Source organism: Sorex araneus, chromosome 2 (genome assembly GCF_027595985.1).
Source record: "Sorex araneus isolate mSorAra2 chromosome 2, mSorAra2.pri, whole genome shotgun sequence".
NCBI lineage: Eukaryota > Metazoa > Chordata > Mammalia > Eulipotyphla > Soricidae > Sorex > Sorex araneus.
Window position 1 is genome coordinate 281,915,405 of NC_073303.1, and position 23,807 is coordinate 281,939,211.

At 42.7% G+C, this 23,807-nt stretch overlaps 1 protein-coding gene across 1 annotated transcript in view; it reads left to right on the plus strand.

Moving 5' to 3' along the window:
* Positions 1-10,652, plus strand: part of PPM1L (protein phosphatase, Mg2+/Mn2+ dependent 1L) — a 238,831-nt gene extending 228,179 nt beyond the window's left edge. The window contains exon 4 of the mRNA XM_004602966.2: positions 1,459-10,652. Within this exon, the coding sequence (XP_004603023.1) occupies positions 1,459-1,805 (347 nt within the window). The 3' untranslated portion in view covers positions 1,806-10,652. The remainder of the gene's footprint in view (positions 1-1,458) is intronic.
* The last annotated feature ends 13,155 nt before the right edge of the window (positions 10,653-23,807 follow it).

Below are 23,807 nucleotides of genomic sequence, written 5' to 3' on the forward strand. Positions count from 1 at the left end.
GCCCACTCCATGGAATGTTCTCACTGTATCTCGGCCCCAGTGAAGCTCCACTTAGCACTTGAAACCCATCTTGAATGCTCTCGCCTCCCTGAACATCAACCAAAAATCATCCCTTCCTCCTCCACCTGCCTGTAGCATTTATCAGGTATTGGTCTGACCCTCATCTTCTGGAGGCCCAGAAGATGACTCAGTGACTCAAAGCACTTACCTGGCAAGTGCAGGGTCATGGGTTCAATCCCAAGTGGCTCCTGAGTGCAAACTCTTTACATCCTGCTGTCAGATACCCAACTAGAAAGGGTCCTGAAGATGGCTTAGGAAGTAGCCAGCGTAAGCGTGAATTTAATCCCTGGTGCTATCCATACCTGTGCCAAGGTGATCCTCATGGCCCCAGAGGGAAAGAAGAAACAGAAATCCTGCTTTGTACTTGTATCTGTTGATGAAGGTTGTTTGTCCTTCCTGACAGACTGTATCGTGTGTAACTTTATAACTTGCAAATTTCCTTGCAGATCATATATAAATAAATACCTTGCTCACTTAAAAAATAATAAAATAGATAACATTGAGTGAATGCTATATTCAGGCTGTGCTAAGTGATTATATTTGTCATGGTGACTCAATGAAATATGCATACTCTTATTGTCCCCGTTTCGTAGCCAGAGAAACTGAGAACTAAAAAGATGGAGTTTCTCACCCATGTCACACAGAGAACTGTCACTGGGAAGTTACTAGAGGTGGCAGGGCCAGCACTCAAATCCCAGCAGTTTGGCCTGAGAGCCTGAGCTTGTAACCTTGTCCCAAAATACATTTTTCTTTAATCCTGGTCTTATTAGCGGAGCTGTTTGAAATTTGTACAGGCACACTCAAAGGTGACCTGAAGCTCAGTGATGGGTTCCAGTAGTAGCATCCAGCTGCCTTTCAGTACCCTTCTGCCTGTCTCAAATTCCACCCTCCAGACCCCTCTCTACTCTCAGGCGCTGAGCTGTCATGATGCCCTAAATTAAAATGAATCCCTTTATCTATACATTTATTTAACTTGCAATATCGTTTGTTTGGTTAGTTGCTTTTTTTTTTCATGTTTGCTTTTTGGGCCATACCTCGCATGCTAAGGGGTTACTCTTGACTCTGCACTCAGGAATGACTCCTGGCGGGGCTCAGTGACCTTATGAGATACCGGGGATCAAACCCAGGTCGACCACAATCAAGGCAAACACCCTGCTCACTGTACTGTCACTCCGACCCCTCTCTGTATCTTTCTGATATATTTTTGGAGGTCTGGAAGATGCTCAGCTCTGCTGGTAGAGTACAGGATGTACTGCAGCGTGTCAGGTCTCCAGCCACGGAGTCAAAATGCTGCTTTTCTGTGGCAGTGCTGGCGCTGGGTGAGGAGAGTCCCAGCAGTAGGTCAGCCTTTACGTGCAGCTCGATTCTGGCCCACTAATGAGCTTCCTGTCTTTGCAGGTGGTTTCATCAGTTTCAACGGCTCCTGGAGAGTCCAAGGAATCCTGGCCATGTCTCGGTCCCTGGGGGATTATCCACTGAAAAATCTCAATGTGGTCATCCCAGACCCAGATATCCTAACCTTTGACCTGGACAAGCTCCAGCCTGAGTTCATGATCTTGGCATCAGATGGCCTCTGGGATGCTTTCAGCAACGAGGAAGCTGTTCGATTCATCAAGGAGCGTTTGGATGAACCTCACTTTGGAGCCAAGAGCATAGTTTTACAGTCGTTTTATAGAGGCTGCCCCGACAACATAACGGTCATGGTGGTGAAATTCAGGAATAGCAGCAAAACAGAAGAGCAGTAAACCCTTCGGGCTTCAGCTGCCTTAGGTTAAAGGACTTTCAACCCACTGATGTCCCGTAAGGTAGTGAAACAAGCGAGAGTTACCAGTTAGGATCATTCGTCCCAACACGGGACTCCTCTTCCCCGATGGTTTTAGGTAGATACCCGGCGAGGAACGGAGTACTCCTGGTCATTGTAGCCGAGAGGCTGCAAAATGGTTTCTTCGTGTTTTCCCAACTCTTTCATTCAATGTTCAAAATAGATAGATAATATAGCTGTAGACTCATATGTACGAGGTGAACCACATATGTGCCATATATTCTCCCTGTTAAGATTCTTTGCAAGATCCCGTAAGGACAGGCTCTGCGAGCTGCAGGAGATAGACCACAGAGCCAGGGCGATGAGACAGCACCCGGTGCCAAGTGGCACAGCTGTCCCGAGAATGCTTTGTCCTCCTGAGCTCAGGTTTCTGCTCAGCAGCCGCCCAGAAATAGATCCGGAATGGTTCAGTATTCTGTGACTGCTCTGGAAACCCAAGGGAAGGAGAGGATGGCGTCCGTCGCCATAGCAGAGACAACCTCTTCCCCCTCTCACCCTTTCTGAGTTCAATCGACTTTGTGTCCCACCTCGCCTGTCTTCATGCTTTTGTCCTGATCATGCGTGACTTTGATCTGTTTTTTGCTTACACCTTACTTTACACAATTAACAGCTGTTAGACTTCACCATCAGATATCACAGTTTGATTTTTTTTTTTTTGACCTGATACTACCAAGAAATCTACTTGGGGAAGTGAATTAAGTTTTAAGTCCTTGCATGCTCGGGGTAGATGGAGGAAAGGAATGGCTGAGTAAGTCACAATACCCTCTGACTTCCCAAGTGTGCCCTTTGCACTGGGCAAAGGAAGTGCTGGAATGACGACCCTGAATTAGACTCCAGCTGCCCAGTTTGGTTATTTTTAAGCAGTTGTCTTTTTCCCTTTCCTGTCCGAGTAGTTCTCAAGTATCTTTCAAGCAGTGTTCCAAGAAGCAACAGCCTGGAACTGCATGGCTTCCTTGAGGTTAAGTACAGTTCCCAACCAACCCCAGCCACAGATCAGTGCTTAACGAGAGACCGCTGGATGTGCTTGACAAGAAGGGAGTCAACAGCCCTTAATATTTCAAATCACCATCCACACAGGGGACTTTTCCCAGGGTAAAAAAAAAAAATTAAAGCAGAATGCCTAGACAATCCTCCTTTTCACTAGTAACAAAGCTGCTTGGGAACGTTTATTCAAATCTGTATTGTTAAATGGTTCAGAGTTAAATTATAAGACCAGGCTTGCTGTTCTCCATTTCCGAATCACCAAAGTTGTTGCTAATCTCAGTATTTTATAACTTAATTTACAAGAAAGTACTGTGTCATTCCTAGTTTGCCTAGGCAAAGTAGTTCAAGCCACATAGCAAGATTGTTGTTATACCCCCCACCCCTCTTATGTCTCAAATGCATTGGGGGGTGGGGTGGGGGAAAGGTCCTACCTGTTTTTGTTCTTTCTGAATGGACCCTAACATCACAGCTTCTCGTCAGCACCCCTTTCTACCTGACCACTGACCACCTTCTGCCCACAGTGCCCCTCCCCTGGGCCTCCCTAACTATGGAACTTTCCTCCAAGCAACTTCCAGAGGAGAACTTGGAAGCATGGAAAGATTTCCTTCTGGCCGTCAAGGAACGTTCCAAATCCATCAGGACTCACTTTTCTTTATCTGTAATGAGAAATAATAATGGGATCCCAAGTCATTTGCTTACTTTTGTAAATTCGAACATCATTTCTAATTGGATTTCCTGAGTTATTGTTCTATTAGCCAGAGTCCTAGTACAAAATGCCTGACACTGTTTTCAGATTAGGTGGCACTAAACAATGAGATTTGTACAGCAGAGGTGGGGGCCACAGGGGGGATGCAGGAAACATGCTAGTTGTTCAGTGACAGAATGGTCGGAGGTGACCCAAGTCCGCTTAGAGATTTAGGACGTTGTGACTGGAGAATTACCAAAGGCTGCCTAAAGGTCAGATAGAAGCTTTTTTGGTACAGTCTTTCCTTTTTTAACAATCCCCAAATACATAATAACTATGGGGGGGGTATTTTTAAATTTCATGATCATTATTGGCTAAAATGAAAAACAGAAGCTTCTTGGTGAAGATGGAAATGAAAAGCTATTAAATAAGTAAATTAATGTTCATTTATTGTAATTTTTTAATTTTCTGTAGAATGTCTAAAGAGATAATGCTGAGAGCATGATTTTCCCTGTAAGTGAAGTTTTACAATGTACTCTCAGTTCCCTCACTTGGTAGAATTAATTTATTTCTGACCTTAATCAGACAGTATGTCTATTTCTTGTTCCTTATCACCTTGCACTTAGTATATGTTTCTTGTTCCTTCTATCCTTTCATTGTGACTCAGATTTTTAGAAGATGGAAAACTAGGAGCAATTAGATGCAAACTATATCTAAATCAAGAGCACCTTTCCCCCACTTGAGCGCTCTCTCTCTCTCTCTCTCTCTCTCTCCCCCCTGCCTCTCTTCAGGTTGTTGGGGTCTGCAGACATCAGCCCCTGGGGTGCCCTGTGGCTGACCACCTGAACACATTTTCTAAGGACAGGGAACGTTAAATCCCACCACTAGGACACTGATTTTCGAAGTCTGCATGTGACGCTTCCAGAAACAGCACTGCCAAAGCTTTGGAATGTCACCCAGGGCTGCCACCTCCCTAGCCCAAGTTCGAATTGCCAATAGCCCCCAGGGTGCCAATTTTGAGATGGCTGTCATTTAGAAATAAAGCTGTGAAGAATGACTGCATGCTTATGAGCCCGACAGGATGCCAAGCCAGTCCTCATCACCGCACTGCGCTGCTGGCTGCCCCACTGGCAGTTTGTACCCTTAAAATGGGTTGGGACAAGAGGGCAGGGAGACTGCAGGAAAACTTTTTATTTAAATATATTTTCAGTTTGCTGATTAGACAGGGGGAAATGATACTTCTACAGAAACTTTCAATGCTTATTCCTAAGACTTATTTATATACAACACATATTTTATATGACCAACTTGCCCAGGGAACTGATGTAGACGTCACTGTCCTAATAAACATGATTGTATTATCATACAGCCCCATAGCCAGTGGCTATATTCGATTCCTTGGTAGAGATCGAAGGCACTGGCCCCATGAATGTGCAATAAAGAGTATCAGAGTATTTTATACTGTCTAGAACATATTCAAGCTGGGTAATTTAAAACAGGCCTTATATCTTGGAGGCATAATGATACTGACCCACATACATTTTGCAGAGTCAGGACTGTTGATGAGCGATGGCAACATTTCAATCCTTGCGAAAGTGGTTCCAGGAAATTTATTACACTGTTAGATTGGATCACTAGGGTATCTGGCAGTGCACTGGGAATGATCACTTCTTCCTCTGCCAGATCTGCGTACCTTGATTTTTCCCCCAAGGTGCCAGATCTAACTTTCTTGCAGTAGTGTTCATGTAAAAGGGTTAGAAAGAGAAGCATTTCCTTGTACATTTGAAAGTAAAGACATACATACTTTAAAGTATATATAAAGGAAAATAAGGATAAAGATTATTTTTAAATGAATTTGGAACTTCTTTCCTCCTTTTGATCCATTAGATTGCTCTTCCTTTAATGTTTCCCCCAAATTGCCTTAGTTCATAACACCAGCATTCCTAACCAGCTCTGTAGAAATGACTGGATTGTTAGATAACATGATAGGACCTGTTTAATTGCATCTGGATTCAGTTGCTAATTTCTAGATTTTGTTAGCCAACTAGCTGAATACTGCAAAAATTATAGAAGCCAGTGTACCCCAAAGTATGTCCTGCAGAATGCGGTATGGTTCAAGATGACCACCAGCAGAACACATTTTGAAGATGTTCGGGTCGATCATTGTATGCTAAAATGTAAGCATGAAAGTTTTAGTCTGTAACTGTACCTCACGGTGATTCATTTAAAAAAAAGGGGGGGGGAAAGAAACAGGGCTCTAGGGACCTGGAGAAATAGTACAGTGGATAAGGCTTGCCTTGCACATAGCATACCCAGGTTTGATCCCCAGCATTACATATGGTCACCGGAGCCCAAACAGGAGTCTCTCCTGAGCCCAGAGACAGGAGCAGTCCCTGAGCACTGCCAGGTGTGGACCCAACCCCTCCCCACCAAGAAGAAAAAGAAAAAAAAATTTTTTTAAAGAGACTCCAGAGTCAAATGACTTTGGAGAAATATAAATGCTATCTTAGAAAGTCACTGCATATACTCACACAAAAATTTTCAATTTAAACATCCTTCAGAGGTAGGGAGACAAGTGGGTGAGAAGAACATACCGCATATGTAATTTCAGTTAGCAAAGGGCTTTCCGAATAACTATGACCACAGGAACAAATCAATGGAAATAACCATGAATTATAACATTGAGTCTCAGGTGTGCATTACTGGAACATGTACATGAAAATTATATGTGTGTGCATATGTATATGTATATATTAGATTTCCTCCTAAAGTGGTATATATGTAGATAGTGGTCCACTGCGCCCTGATTTGTCTACCCCACTCTCCCACTCCCTTCTAACAGAAACTGGTTTTATAGTCTAAAAGTTTATTTTGGTTTATTTTTTTTCTATTTACCCCTTATGAGTGAAGTCTTACAATGTTTTTGTCTGGCTTACTTCTCCAAGAATACCCTCTAGATCCCATCTATATTGTTGCAAGTGGCAAGATTTTTGTTTATTTTTATAGCTGAATTGTGTATAAACCACTTTACTCATCCATACATTAGTCAGCTGGCACATGTTCAGAAATTCTTTTGTGTAACACTAGTGAGCTCTGCTTTAGGAAATTTTGGTATATGGAAAATATTGCTGCTTTCTCATTCACTATGGCTTAGTAGGAGTACAGCTTGCCACTTAGAAGCATGCATCCTTTCAAGAGGCTAATTTGTTAGCAGCATTTTTAAGACGTGGTATGGTTCAAGATGACCACCAGCAGTCTAATAATGATAGCAAAAGCCCAACAATCCCTTTTCAAGCTCTAAGCATTATTTCCCTTCTTTGATGTGAGTGACATGAGCTTTGTGCCTTGTCATGGCTAGACAGGTTTTCAGGTTCATTCTTAGTTTTAGTTTGCATTTTTGAAGTGACCTTTGCTTTCAGGTGGAATCAAAATTAATATTTTTATGTTTCAGTACGGTACTAAAATATTTTAAATAATAGAAAAGTATATAAAGGTATGTTTAATTTTAATTCATTTTAACTATATTTCTTAATTTAAAACTTTAATAAAAGCAGAAAGTTTTAACTAAACTTCATTCATGCCATAGTGGTACTCATGGTATAATGGAAAAGTAGCACTGTAGCACTGTTGTCCCATTGCTCATCGATTTGCTCAAGCGGGCACCAGTAGCATCTCCACTGTGAGACTTGTTAATGTTTTCGGCATATCGAATACTTATTTACTCTTACCCTGTCCTTTCCAGAATCTTTGAAACTCTCACAAATCCCCAAATTTCTATCTTGTATAATCCCACCTTTCATATTTTATGTATAAAATTGTTTAGCAAGTTGTCTATTCCTTAAGAGGCAAGGCTTGACTTAATTCCATCACTGTTAATATGAGCCTGTATTGTATTTGTGAAGGTCTGAAGATAATCCCAAATTAGTCAATGAAATTAAAATTTGCCAAATGAAAATTAATCTCAAAAATTTCCCCAAACTGAGGGCTAGAGAGATAGGTCAACTGGTAGGGCACTTGTCTTGCATGTAGCCAACCTGGGTTCAATCCAGGAGTCCCATATGGTCCCCTGGGCACTTCCAGAAGTCATTCCTGAACACAGAATCAGGAGTAAGCTCTAAGCATTGCCAGGTGTGACCCAAAGACAAAAAAAATTAAAAATTAATTTTCCCAAAACTCCCATAGCAAATTGCAACTGATGCAGGACTAGAAGCACAGAACAGTCACTCACTGCCTCTTCAGGGGTTACACATTCATCACCTTTTATCACAAAGAAAATAAAATTATATACAATATCATGTTTTATCACAACATATTTCTGTATTAGGCAAGAATAATTTAAAATGTTTGTGTGAAGCAAAGAGAAATAAAAGTCCAAGAGATTAGGATGGGGACATTTAAGGACATCTAGAAATCAAAAACATAAACAACAGACTATTTGATTATCAGACAAGAGTAGATTGTATTTAACAGTGGTTTCTGAACCTATATATAGAACAGTATAAGGCAGTGTTACACTGTTGGTCAATTCAAAGCTTCCCTCTAGAATATTGGCTAATGCTTTACTTGTGTGTTATGAAGACAGATTTTTTTTGTGAAGACTGATTTTAAAGCTGCCCTCTTTAAAAATAAGACATGGCACAGGCAGAATCAGGTTTATCTAAAATAGTTGGAGGCAGAGGCTGTAATTTAGTGAGAGATTTAAAATCTATTTTGCAATGCCTTAACAAAGTAAGCCAGTAAAAAAAAAAAACACACAGTTAAGAAATTTTAGTGAGTTTCCAACCCAGATTCCACCCATGGCATCCCATACGGTCTCCTAAACCCGCCAGGAGTGATATCTGAATGCAGAGCCAGGAGTAAGTCCTGAGCACTGCTGATTGTGGCCCAAAAACCAAAAAAAAAAAAAAAAAGAAATTTTAGTGAGTTTCAAAATGACTGTTCTGGCAAGCCTGGAAAATTATAATGAAACAACTAATTCTAATGTGAACTATGATAACATGCGTAATTCCTATAATTCATGATTATAGATTGATCTATAATCTGAATATTTGATCAGGAAAATCACAATTTTTTTTTGCTTTAAGTAAACCTACTCGTACATTTTATTCTTTCTTTCACAGAGCACCTACTATATGGCAAATAATAAACTGAAGTGCGTGTATCTGATGCCAATCACTTAGCCACATCCTTGCCTCCTTGCCCTGTAGAGGTTCAGAACAGATGCAGCATGTACTGTTGGTTGGATGGGATGAAAATTGGCATCTTTCATCTTTCATTACTTCCTCTTTCTGAGAACAGGGGAAGAATTGGAGTAATTCTTTCCCACACATAGTAGCGAATGGTAAAAGACAGTATCTTGCCCACACCTAAGCAACTTGCATCCGATAACTACTCTGTACTTAGATCACTTAGATGTCCTCAGAATGGGGTCTGAAGATGAGACTGGAAGCCTTTGGTGACTGGGGCAGGGGCTGGGCTGTCCCAGTTGGGATCATTGGAACCTTTGCTCAAGGAGAAGTAAGCTGTGTAAGGGCTCAGCATTTGTGTGGTCAAGAACAGCATGTCAAGGACAGTGTGTCAAGGACAGACACATAAGCAGATAGGATGCTTGCTTTGCATGCAGCCAACCCAGATTCAATCCCCAGCACCCCGTATAGTCCCCCAAGGCCTGCCAGAAGTGATCCCTAAGCACCACCAGATGTGGCCCCCAAACAAAACAGCATGTGTTGGCCACACCCAGGAATTTTATGAAGGGAGAAGAGAATTAAAGAACAGGGAACAATGAGAATCTCTATCTCCCATCTTACTTTTTAGTTCCAAAGACTTTATATAATTAATACACGAGTTCCATTTCCCAAAAGAGAACTCAGAACTAAGGGTGTTTATCCTCAGTGTTCCTGAGTGATGAAGGAATTTGTTATATTGATATCATATTTCAGGACTGCATTTTTTATTTAAATTTAGCAGAAAACATAAGTACTAGATTTTTTAAAATAATACATTTAATATTCATGATTATTTAAGACAGTCCAGAAACTTGGTACGTAATTCAAGATTTACACTTTGAATAAGAATAGCAAAATCTATATTGTTATTTGATAAAGAAAATTTAAATACCAGACTTATTTTTAACAGCAGAAGTCTTCATTTAGTCTAAATTCATTGCCTGATCATCTTCTGTAGACATTTCTGTTCATGCCAATCACGTCTTTTTTTTGGTAATATTAGTTATTGCCAAATAACACTGTAAGTTTTTAACATAATAGTGAATGATAAGGGACTAGGGATATCTCATTGTGATCAAAAGTGAGGCTTTGGCTGTTTCATTTTAATCGTGAGAATATAAGAGGAATTTCAAACTATGTCAGTTTGGCTTTATTAACCTTCAAATTATAGAAGGAATTCAGTTATTAGGAAAATAATGTAGGAAAGAGCAGGCAGCACGAGTAAAAAAAAGCAAACTCATAATTAAGTAGCATTTTTCATGAATGGTGCATCTCATAGGTACTGATTTCTTTCCCTGCTGTATTTTGAAACAGTGATTTTGTAAGAGCTTTTACTTGTACTTATTTCAATATCATAGCAATTTTTCCATCTGCATTTTCTTGCTATTTTAAGAACCTTAAGAGATTGTTTATAAAAATATACCAGGATCAATAATTTCTTAAACAATGGTTTATTTTAGGAATCTTCAAATTGTATTTAATAATTACTACAATGACTGCAAATCAACCAGGCTTTCTTGTTAGTTCCTGAAAACTATCCATAATAAAGACAATAAAACCTAGGAAAAATTGCATTACTCTTCTGAGGTTTTTATATGGACTATTCTATGCTTGTCTCTAAGAGACATTTGAGACAGAGTTAAATGTCAATTTGGTGTAGAGATCAGTGTGTGGCAGTGCACGGGTCACCCAAGATGCATGGCGTGTCATTCAGGTCCCTCTGATGTTTGCTAGGGTAGACTTAGCCTTGTAGATACTAATATGTTTATGCGATCACTGATTTTGTGTTGTATACAAAATGAACGGCTAAATTTTCACATTTGACAAGATTAAAGTAAAAAATAAACACATTAAAGTTATTGGATTTGCACACAGACTTGCTGCTATTCTGGTTAAATTCATTTTCCATGCTAATAATTATTACAGAGTTTTATCATTTCTTATGCTTTTGAGAAACAACTGTAGTAACTTTGAGTTGGGCTTCCACATTGAAAGCAGAGAAAATTCAATGACAGAAGACAAAACCAAAGTATTACAGAAGCAAAAATTGATAATTGAAACTGGTTGTTTTCACTGGAGCACTGTAAGCCCCGTTCTGATTCAAAATAAATTAATCAACATAAATGATATTAAAATTATGCGAACTTTATTGTTAATATAACACAATTTTAATACCTCACCAACAACGTTTACATAGTATGATCTCAGTATTAGGTGATAGGCTTAGCCCATATATACATGTAAACTATGACATGACACATCTCAGAGAAAAATGTTCACAGGAAAGTGTTTGCAAAGGTTTCACAGTATGTGAGAGGAATACTGTGGATCTGGAGACAGTGTCAAATGGTCCATTGTATGCTTTTCTTAGGCAGAAATTTTTAATATAGACATAATGCATTAAAAAATCTTAGAAATAATAACCAAATAGCAAAGCAGCAAACTACAATATTAACACACAAAAATCTGTGGTATTTCTGTATACAAATAACAAGTTAGAAAAAAAATAAGAAAGATGATTCCTTTCAAAATAGTATCCAGAAACATCAAAACACTAAAATCAAGTTAAAGAACAGCTAACATGAAACCTATAAATCACTGCTAGGAGAAATAGCAAGAGACACCAGGAAATGGGAGAAGCAATATTGTCCAAATGACTTTCCTACACAAGGTATTAAACAGATTCAATGCAATCCAAATAAAATCCCAATTATGTTTTTCAAGGAGCTAGAACTGTACTAAAATTTGGCATGTGGGGTTGGGTGAGAAAGGAACCTTCATTCACTGCCAGTGGGAATGTCATCTGGTTCAACCACTATGGAAAGCAATATGGAGATTTTTCCAAAAAGTCAGATTAGAACTCCAGTATGACTAAACAATACGCCTTCTTGGCATCTACCCACAAAGCACAAAAAGCATAATTCAAAAGGATATGAACACCATGTTCGTTTCAATGTTTAGTACAATGTCCAACATATGAAAACAACACAAATGTCCAACAGAAGATAAATGGATCGAGAAGTTGTGGTATATTTACATATGGAATACTATACAGGTGTAAGAAAGGATGACATGGTGCAATTTGCTGCTACATGGATGAAACAAGAGGGTATCATGCTGAGTGAAGTCAGAAGGAGAGGAGAGATACAGAATGATCATTCTCACATGTCAGGTACAGACACACACATTAAGAGTAACAAAAGGCCACAGGGAACAGAACTGAAGAATTGGTCCACAGAACTTAGTTTTTATGGGGTTGGGAGGGGGAAGGATGGATAGAAGGAACCATTGGGACATTGGGAAATGAAAGCGCGCACTCTGGTGGTAGGTGTGGCACTGGAATGAGGTAGCTATCATGGAACTATCACTAACCGTATAATAAATCATAGTACTTCAATAAAAATTAATAAATAAAATAGTATATATTTTTAAAATCACTGATCCCATCAATGAATGTATTTCATATGTATTTATAATAAAATATACAATTATCTGTGAACATAAGGAACCTATCCAAACATAATAAAGGCCATATATGACAAGGCCACAGTGAATGTCATACTGAATGGTAAAAAAAATAAAAGCTTTGTTAAAAAAAATCTGGAACTAAAGAAGGATATTCACTGTCACCACTCCTTTTCAACATAATTTCTAAAGCCCTAATTAGGAAAGTAAATAAAAATGCAAAATAGGAAGTCATATTGGAAAAGAGGTAAAAGTATATCACTATTTGTATGTGATATAACAATATACATGTAAAACTCAAAAGACACCACTACTAAATCTACTAAAAACAACAAATGAGTTCAGGGAAGTGGCAGAATGTAAAATTAATACACATAAATCTGTTTCTCTACACAATAAGTTGGAGGGGGGAAAATTAAGAAAAAAAGTACTATTTATAATCACATCAAAACAGATAAAATATCTGGAAATAGGAGACACAGCTCTGTGGCTGAGCATGTGCTTTACATGCAAGAGGAGTGTCTGGGTTCAACTCCCAGCCACATTTCCCCGAGCCCCCCAGGAGCAACCGCCGAACACAGAGCCTGGAGAAGACCCTGAGCACTGCCAGACGTGACCCCAAAACCAAGTAAGTAAAGTAAAATACCTGAAGGTGTAATGCTAGAGTTCATCCCAATCCAGTGAGATGGCCGAGACAGACAGGCCATCTCATAAACTACACAGACAGTAGTTTATTTCATCCCAATGGGTCCAGGGATCGCCATGAGTCCTGGGATTCTTCACTGTTCAGTCACAAAGGCTTCAAAACCTGAGGTTGCCTTTATACTCCAAATGCTTCTAACAAAACGTCCATTAAAATCTTACCAGATTAGGGACTGGAGTGATAGCACAGCGGGGAGGGCATTTGCCTTGCACGCGGCCAACCAGGGTTGGATTCCCAGCATCCCATATGGTCCCCTGAGCATCGCCAGAGGTAATTCCTGAGTGCAGAGCCAGGAGTAACCCCTGAGTATCACCGGGTGTGACCCAAAAAGCAAAAAAAAAAAATTTTACCAGATTAACTGTAGTTACACATTCACACATCAAAAGGGAGAGCGAAATATAGTTCACACAAGAACAAAAGATCTTTGACCTGCCCGGGGTCAGAGCACACCTTCCCCCAGCCTTTACCGGCTCAGATGTTTGCTGTAAATCCCACAGCCAGAGCAGGGGCTGCTCAGGGCCAAGGCACACTCCCCCTCTCCACCCCACACCAGCCCTTATCAGCACAGCTATGATTCCTAGTCAGGACCCAATAGTGGATGGATGATGTTTTCTTTTCTTTTCTTTTTAATTTTTATTTTATCACCATGTGGAAAGTTACAAAGTTCTCAGGTTTATGTCTCAGTTACACAATATTCAAACACCATCCCTTCACCAGTGCCCATATTCCACCACCAAAATCCCCAGTATACCCCCCGCTCCCACCCCCCACCCCAACTGTATAACTGATGAATTTCACTTCATTTTCTCTTTACCTTGATTACGTTCCATATTTCAACACAAAACTCACTATTGTTGTGGGAGTTTCCTCCCAAAAAAGACAGCCCTACTAAGGAAGCATTTGATAATTAGTTTTCCATTAAAAGATTGTATGTTTTCAGTTTTTAGAAAAGGTCGCGCGGCCGCAATAGCGGATTCCCGGTGTTGCTGGCCCTGATTCGGGTCCGGAGCATTGTCCGGCCACGTTGCTCACCAGAATGCCTGGCTGCTTCTCTGTTGAATGTGGCAAGATGGCCTGGATGATGTTTTCTTAAACCTCTAATTACAAGGATGTTGCTGTCCTTAAAAAAATTTGCTACATAACAGAAGTCTAACAAAAGAAACTACACCCCTCTACAGTGAAGACTGTTTAAGACATTACTACAAAAAACAGAAAACTCAAAGAAATGAAAAGACACACTCTGCTCATGCACTGAATAAACATTATTAAAATGACCATGTCCACATAACAGCTAAAGCAATCTAAAGACTCAATGCAGTTCCTATCAAAATACCAATGACACTTTTCAAGAAAACAGGAAAAAACAATTGTAAAGTATGTATGGAACCACAAAAGATCCAAACAACAAAGTAATTTTGAGGGAAAAAAGAAGGAAAATGTAGATATCACACTTGCTGATTTCAAATTATATTGCAAAGCAATAGCCATTAAGTCAATGTGGTATTGGAGGCACACAGGGTGGAAGAAATAGGACAGTGGGTAAGGCACTTGCCTTGCATGTGACTGGCCCGGGCGATCTTCAGCACCACATGAGGAGCAGCCAGGAGTTATCCCTGTGCTCAGAACAAGTGCTGAGCATGATCAGGTGTGGCCCCAAAACAAACCAAAAAGCGGCGGGTGGGGAGGGGGATAGGCGTAGAAACCAATAGAATATAATAGAGAAATAAACCTTCCTTGCTAGGAATCTTTTCTCTTTTATTTTTTTGGCTTTTTGGGTCACACCCAGAGATGCTCAGGGGGTTACTCCTGGCTCTGCACTCAGGAATCACTCCTGGAGGTGCTGGGGGGACCATATGGGATGCTGGGGACCAAACAAGGGTCAGCCATGTGCAAGGCAAACGCCCTACCTGCTGTACTATTCTTCGGACCCCTCTTTTTTAAAATCTAATTAAATCATTTCATCACTCCTGACCATGCTGGGTGACCATACGGGATATCAGGGTGAATCTGGTCAGCCGCATGCTAGCAAGCATCCTATCCACTGTACCATCTCTCCCAGACAGAATCTTTGTGTTGGATACATTCTTTTTAAGTTCCGTATGTACATTTACTAATGGTACCAATAGTTTCTGTAGTTCCCTCCTTCCCTTTGCCTAGGTAGCCAGGTCAGGCTGACTCTTCTGATCTGGTCAGCTTTATGATTTATGACCATTCATCTTTGCACACTTCCCAGGATGGGTCACTAAGAGTTCTTCCTCTAGCTACTTGCTTATGTTTCTTCCCACCACGACAAAGCATCAGATAAAGCATTTAGAGGTTGGAGTCAGAGTACAGCAGATGGGGTGCTTGTCTTGCACACAGCCAACCTGCATTTGACCCCTGGCATCCCATATGGTCCCCCGTGCACCGCCAGGAGTAATTCCTGAGCTCAAATCCAGGAGTAACCCTTGAGCACCGCTGAGTGTGGCCAAAAAAGTAAAAAGAAAAATATAATAATAAGGCATGTATTTTTGTTGTTGTTGTTTTTGTTTTGAGGCAATACCTGGAGGATCTGAGGGAATACTCCTTTACTCCTGGCTCTGTGCTCAAAGAACAAACCTGGCAGGGTTCTGGGACCATATGGGACCCTGATAATTGAACCCAGGTTGGTCACAAGCAAGGCAAGTACCCTACCTGCTTTACTATCTCTCCGCCCCTAGATTAGGCATTTCTCAAACCAAAAGAATTTTGCAGGTGAAGAAAGTTCAGGGAAATGGGAGAGAAAACTGCAGTTTAAACTTTGCACATGATGTTAGGCCCACTAGCCAGTCCTAGACAAAGGGAACTGGCCTTGGTTAAAGGCATTTTTAAATGCCAGGATAGGCACTTCCTGTTTCTGTTGCATGTGGGGGGGGGGGTAGAGGGATTGGTGGGGTGTTTTTAGGGGGGAAAGGGGATTTGGGTGAAGGCCCCACCCAATGGTGCTCTGGGCTTACTCCTGGCTCTGTGCCCAGGGATCACTCATGGCAAGGTTCAAGGGACCATACGTGCTGCCAGGAATTAAACCCGATGGGTCATGTTTAAGACAACACCTTCCCCGCTGTAACAGTGCCCAGACTTCCTAGAAGTTATCACCCCGGACTCCAGCTCTGCAGCTTTCCCCACAGGCTCCAATCCAAGAACCCAGCGTGACGCTAAGACTTAGATAATACTGAATTACTAGTGCCACCCGATTAATGAAGGGACCACTCTGGTTAGGTATATTGGTAATTGGGGAGACAGTGCATAGAAGGTGAGGGATTTGGGGAAGGGAACAGGAAGTATATGAGGAGTATATGGTATTATAAGTACCCATATCTTCTATTCAAACTAAAAAGCAGTGTATTTTAAAAAGTAACTAGTAGCAAATTTTCCCAGAATTGCATCTCCTCAGTTGAAGTGAGCACCAAGATTTGACTTGGGTAGCTTAGAATTTAGAATTCTCTTTTTCAGTTGTTGTTTTTGTTGTTTGTTTGTTTGTTTGTTTGGGGGCCACACTCTGCAATACCCAGTGACTACTCCTGGCTCTGTACTCAAGAATTACTACTGGCGGTGGTTTGGGGACCATATAAGGTGCCACGGATTGAACCCAGGTCAGCCACATGCAAGGCAAGCACCCTACCCATTATACTATCACCCCAGCCCCCAGAATTTATCATTCTCAACCCTTTAGGAGGAACTGGCTGCAGGCCTTGTCACTTGGACTAGATGCTGTCTGGGCGTGCTGGGCAGAGAGCCGGAGAGGGGACTCCTCAGTGTACTCACATGGCAACTGGCATTAACCAAGTAGAGGGACACAGTGGGTGAGACAATCCTCAGAATAACTTTGCAGCAAAGTAGGTTGTTCAACAGGAAACCGGTTGCTTTAACATTTAAGGCTGAAAAATACATAATTTTATGTCTACATAGGAAATACTTTTCATGTATACATACAGGCCACCCCCAGCTGGGGATGGTGTGGGAGCTGGGGGGTCACTCTCAGCAATATTCAATGGGGCGGACCAGGTCCAGTGCTCGGGTTTAGAGCTCCCCAGGCATGCTGGTGGTGCTCAGTAGGGCCATGCACTGCAGGCAACAAGACTCATGGCCTAGCACATCTGCTGCTTGGGCGCTCTCCTCTGGACCAGTACAGTTCTACTGTTGGGGTTTGGGTTTTTGTTTGGGGGGAGGATGTTTAGGTTTTGGTTCGGTTTGGGTGTGGGGCCACACCTGGCAGTGCTCAGGGGTTACTCCTGGATCAGGATTCAGAAATCACTCCTGGCAGTGCTCAAGGGGACCATACTGGGTGCCAGGGATCGAACCCCGGTCAGCCATGTGCAAGGTAAGCACCCTACCTGTGATACTATCTCTCCGACCCAGCACAGTTTTTAATGGACTTTGTGTCCATGTTGAAGTTTATTAAAAAAAAAAAATTTACAAATTTTCAAAAGGCATCAGACGAGAGATTCAATAATAGTGAAATTTTCACTTTCCATATTTTACTATTCACTGATTATCATTTGACCTTTGAACCAAACTAACTGCTATTTTTTTTGGGGGGTCACACCGGGCGATGCACAGGGGTCACTCCTGGCTCATGCACTCAGGAATCACCCCTGGCGGTGCTCAGGGGACCATATGGGATGCTGGGATTTGAACCCGGGTCGGCCACGTGCAAGGCAAATGCCCTACCCACTGTGCTATCACTCCAGCCCCCCAAACTAACTGCTATTTATAAATTTTAAATTACTCTTGCCCAGAAACTATGGACACTTTATTAACTAATGGTGCATATTTTATATATTTATATTTACATATATAATACACATTAGATAATCAATAATTATAGCTACACTAAGAAAGAATTGCTAGGCCTATGTCCAGAGCACCAATTCCTTGTGAATTTACCAAAAGCCAGAAATTTTCCAGCTTCTTATATATGAACATAGAATGAGGATCATTACCATTAGCTTAGAAACTTTCATTCTGAATGCATAAAATCAACAGTGACTCACCCTGCCTCCTGAGAGACACTGGCACTGAAGCGTCACTCCCTCTAGTTTTGCTTGCTTGCCTCCTCTTCCTCCTCCTCCTCTTCCTCCTCCTCCTCCTCCTCTTCCTCCTCCTCCTCCTCTTCCTCCTCCTCCTCCTCTTCCTCCTCCTCCTTCTCTTCCTCCTCTTTCTCCTCCTTCTCCTCCTCTTCTTCTTCTTCTTCTTCTTCTTCTTCTTCTTCTTCTTCTCCTTCTTCCCCTTCTCCTCTTCCTCCGCCTCCTCCTCCCCCCTCTTCTTCTTCTTCTTCTCCTTCTTCGTTTTCATTATTTATAGAATCACCGTGAGAACAGTTACAAGGCTTTCAAGTTTAAGTCTCAGTCATACAATGATCAAACACCCATCCCTTCACCAGTGCATATTTCCCACCACTAAGAACCCCAGTATACCCTCCATCCCATCCCTCCCCCTTCCTCTGTGGCAGATGATTTCCACTTTACTCTCTCTGTCTACTTTTATTACATTTAATATTTCAACAAAAGATCCACCATTATTATTTGGAATTTCCCCCCAACAATTGAACCTTTCAAAAAGGCAACATTAGATAATTTGTTTTCTATTGCTGACTATGAAGAGCATAATTTCTGATATTTTAGTAATTAAGTCTGGAGGGATTTCTTCCAAAAGCCGCTGGGTTCCGAGATTGGTTTGTGTGCCTCTGGGATCATGGCTGTTCAGGAGCCTGGAGCCATTCGTGGGGGGCAACTCCGGGTCTCATCGGGGCAGGGAGAAGGGCCCGTTCCACCCCCCATCCCGTGAAGCCCCGCATGTCATGTCACTGCAATCTCATACCTGGTTGTCCAATAGGCTCTGAAAAATGGCGGCCACCGTGCCGCCTGGGGGTGGGGGGGAGGCAGAAGGAACAACACCTTTCCCCACCCAGAGTGGCACAGCGCTGTAGTTTAATGCACAGTCCAGATGTATTTCTGCTAAAAGCTGCTGGGTTCCGAGATTGGTTTGTTTGCCTCTGGGATCATGGCCATTCAGGAACCGGAGGAGCCATTCATGCTGCTTTCTCCTTTTTTCTCTCAGCAGACAAAACTGCCTTCAATAGACAGTAAGATCTGGTACAGGAGAGTGGGGGAGGGCATTTCTCTCTCTCCATTGACACCTGAGGCAGGTCACCACTTGCAGGCCCATCGTTCTGAACTTTCGCTTTGCCCAAGAGGAGAGCTTGACTTATGTCCTACTGAGACTCACAACACTGCCTAGGCGGGTCAAGTGTTAGGTTGCTAGAGTTCACCGGCCCTCAGCTGCCAAGGACCACTGCACCTGTGTGCTACAGTGGTTCCTTCTCATGCACAGGGCTTAGGAAGATGTGGTGCTCGGTGGGTTCAGTGGCTCAGTGGCTCAGTGGTCCCAGGCCATTCAGTGGTTCATGGGTGTCACACAAGATTGGGCTTCCCCTTCGGCCAGACAGGTCCTTCAGCAGGTAAAGCTAATGCAATGCACACAGCAGCTGGAGATTCCCAGCAATGCCATCGGATCATCTGTCCAGACAACAGAGCCTTTCCCTGGTACCCCTGTTTGTTTTATGAGGGAGGATTGTCCCCAGAAATCTACCAGCAGACATCTCTTTGGGATTGGTTCACAGTGTGAAGTTTGAGCTGCAAGAAAGGCACTCGTGACATCTCACGGGGGATGGGGGGGTTGGAGGGGTGGCAGGGACGGGGGGAACAGCCTCTGCCCAGGTAGGAGAGAGGAAAGAGGAAGGGTGGGCAGGAGGCCTTGCCCCTCGGCAGCAAGTATCTGAGCATATCCGCTCGAGCCATTTCCGCTGACATCTTATGACTCTGTTTTTCACCCACATTTAATGTTATAAAGCATTTATGTTATAAAAGCATTTTTTCCCTTGCCATCCAGAATCAAGTAATAAAAGGAATATTTTTCTGGTCCACCTCCCACAGCTGCTGCCAAGGTGACTCAACACACAGCCCTGCTCTGGCCATATCAGAGATGCACACCAAGCAGCATTCTCTGCAGAGACACCAAATCATAAATAATCTCAGGTACCCCAGTGCCCAGGCTAGAACTCTGGGGTCTTCTCAGAGTTGGGACAAGCAGCCTCCCCAAATCCCCTATACTTCCGGGAGCCTGGCAGCCATGCCCACCTCCCCCAGCTGCCACCAGCTGGCCCTGCTCTATGGATTCCCGACTAAATTTCCAAGGAGATGCCAGCCAAGAAGCTAAACTTCCTGGGAACATTGGTCTTTTCAGCTGAAAACTCTAGAGTTCCCTGCAGCTGCACCAAGGGTGCCACTTCAAGAATATGCAAGGGAGGTATGGTATGGGGGGGTGTGGGGGAATACTGGGGATTTTGGTATTCCCTTCACCAGTGGAAAATGTGCACTGGTGAAGAGATGGGTATTGGATGACAGTATGATCAAGTTCAAACATGAAATTTTTGTTACTGTATTTCATGGTGAATTAATAAAAATTTTAATTTTTTTTATTTTTTTATTTTTTATTTTTTTGCTTTTTGGGTCACACCTGGCGATGTACAGGGATTACTCCTGGCTCTGCACTCAGGAATCACCCCTGCAGTGCTCAGGGGACCATATAGGATGCTGGGAACTGAACCCAGCCGCGTGCAAGGTAAACGCCCTACCCGCCATGCTATTGCTCAAGCTCCTAAAAAAAAAATTTTTTTTTAAAGAATATTCTCTGCAGAGATGCCAAGGTGCCAGGCTAGAACTCTGGGGTTTTCTCTAAGTTGGGATGGGCACCCCCCATTCGTCAGGAAGCCCCTGCCATGTCAACTCACTGACCCAGACCATAGACCCTGAAGCCTCAATACCTCCTATCTCCCCGATACTGAAAGCCGAGTAGGAGCACACCAAATTAGATGGGAATGTAACACAGAAGCCAACTAAACTCAGAAAAACAAAATAACACAGAAGGCTCAACTATAACAATAACACAGAAGGCTCAACTAGCAACAAAACAGCTTAATAAACTCTTAGACAAAGACTTAAGAACTGTATGATCAGAAAGACACAAATGAGCCTCGGACCCGAGCAACTTCCTACAGAGATAGAGATGGCCGTGGACTTTGCAATAGGCCGTTTCCGCTGGGCTGCTCCAGACGGGGGTAGGTGCCATCCCTCCGCCTACACCCTAGGAACTCCAGCGACCGCCATTTTCTATAAGTCAGCAATATGCTCCAGGTACAAGCGCTGGTGGCACCAAATGCCAGTAGGCCTCACGGGACAGGGGAAGAGTGGGCACTCCTCCTTTCCCCCGCCCCAGGAGACTTTGAGATGATGCAACACCCGGCCACCATCTACTTAAGCTCCCACATGGCCAGGATCCAGAGACACACAAACGAACCTCGGACCCAAACAACTTGCTGCAATGATCTCTTGACCCTAATTATGAAAATTTTAGAATTCCTAGAGTGTGCGACCATGACATTATATTGCAATCAAAACAAACAATACAAAATACATTGGCTAGCATTGCCTTTTCAGCAAGTATGAGGGGCGGTAGGACTGGTCTCAAAATATCAAAAGTAACTAAAGTAAAGAAAGAGAGTATTGTATAATTTGTCTGCCACATAGGCAGGGGGAGGTGTGGAATGGGAGGCAGGGGGGATACCGTGGATTTCGGTGGTGGATAATGTGCACTGGTGAAGGGATGGGCGTTGGATGACTGTATGATCGAAACTCAAACATGAAAGCATTGTTATTGTACCTCACGGTGAATCAAAAAAAAAAGAACTGTATGATCAGATATAACAGTTTTCACATAAAAATTGATTTTTATACTTATTAATTTTAATATTGGAGCTTTGTTATCTAACCAATTTCAACTCTAGAATTTTATTAATAGTTGTGACTTTTGTCTTCATTAAAATAAATTTTTCAAAAAATTTTTTTAGTTTTTAAAGGAATATTTCCCTCAAATGTCATAGACTTACCTTTGGCTTACAGTATCATAAGATTTCAGAGGTCAAGTCGCATGGCTTGTGCATATAAGACTCTCCACAGCCACCACCAAAGTTTCAGCCCATCAGACACCACAGGAGCACTCTGGCCCCCACCCTCCTGCTTTCCCTTCAGTAACCACCACATTCTTCAGTCGAAAAGAAATTTTTATTGTTCTGCCAGCTTATCTGCTTTGGTTATTTATATCACACATGTAAGTAAATTCTCCCAGTAATAGCCTTCCAGTTCCTGACTTATTTTACTCAAGTTCTATCCCTATTGTCACATAAGGCAAGACTTTACCTACATAAGTCATTGAGAGGCCATCATCTGGTGTGTGCCTTCAGCCTCCTCCTTTCATCCTCTGGTGCATTTCCACCTGTGGTAACTCCACAAAAGAGAAGAGGGCAAAGTGGCATTTAGAGCCATCAGCTGCTGCTGCTAAAATCTAAGATAGTGACAATTTCTCCTGAGGGACACTAATTTTTTTTTTCTTTTTGGGTCACACCCAGTGATGTACAGGGGTTATTCCTGGCTCTGCACTCAGGAATCACCCCTGGCGGTGCACAGGGGACCATATGGGATGCTGGGAATTGAACCTGGGCCGGCCGCGTGCAAGGCAAACGTCCTACCCGCTGTGCTATTGCTCCAGCCCCAGGACACTGATTCTGTACTGGGGCATGATTTTGAATGATCTCCTTTAGTAGGGAAATAGTAGTAGCATTCCTCTCTACATGCCTCCCTCACACATAAGAAGTCAGAAAAGTTTGGGGCTGGAGCAATAGCACAGCGGGTAGGGCGTTTGCCTTGCACTCGACCAACCCAGGTTGATTCCCAGCATCCCATATGGTCCCCTGAGCACCGCCAGGAGTAACTCCTGAGTGCAAAATAGGAGGTAACCCCTGTGCATTGCCGGGTGTGACCCAAAAAGAAAAGAAAAAGAAGTCAGAAAAGTTCAACTGAAAGAGAAATTGAAAGATACTTTGGGAGTTACTTATTTATAACACAATGCAGGGGAAAGGGTTTGCAAATGTAAGAGCCAGATCTGAGAAAAGAAGATTGGACTCAGGACCTGGCTTAAGCCAAGTCAAGACAAGGCAGCAGGGGCTGGAGAGAGGCTAAAGTGGGGAGGGCACTTGTCTTGCACCTGGCTGACCCAAATTAGGATCCCTAGCACCCCAGATGGTCCTCTGAGCCCACCAGGAATGATCCCTAAGCACAAAGCCAGGAGTCAGCCCTGAGTACTGCCAGATGCAGAAAAACAAAACCAAAAAAGAGAAGCAGGCAACAGCAGTTGGTTACGTTTCACTTCTGTTGGTTTGGATCTTAAAATTCTCACTAAAAATACTGTGAGTTAGTGCCCCAAATATAAGTACAAACTTTTGCAAAATTGATCAAATCTAATCATGCTACAAAAATAAGCACCACAGTGACTCTTGGTGTTCTCCTTGGAGCTGGAGAGATAGTCAAGCGGGTAGGGCATTTGCCTTGCACACAGTGGACCGGTTCCATCCCTGGCATCCCATATGGTCCCCCGAGTACTGCCAGGAGTAATTCCTGAGTACAGAGTAGGGGCAACCACTGAGTGTCCCACGGTGTGGCCCCAAAACAAACAAAAGACTCCGAGATGAATGCAGAGCAGCACTATTATAAGAGCTGACTAAATGCTGCCCTCCCTACTCTCGGGGCCTTCCCAGTGGTGTGGGAAGCCACCAGGGTTATGCCCGACAGTGCCCAAGAGGTCATGTGTGGCCTGTGCAAGCCAGGCCTGTGCTCCAGCTCCTGAGCTGTCTCCCTGGCCCTGATGGTATACTTTTTTTTTTCTTTTTGGGTAACACCCAGCAATGCACAGGGGTTACTCCTGGCTCATGCACTCAGGAATTACTCCTGG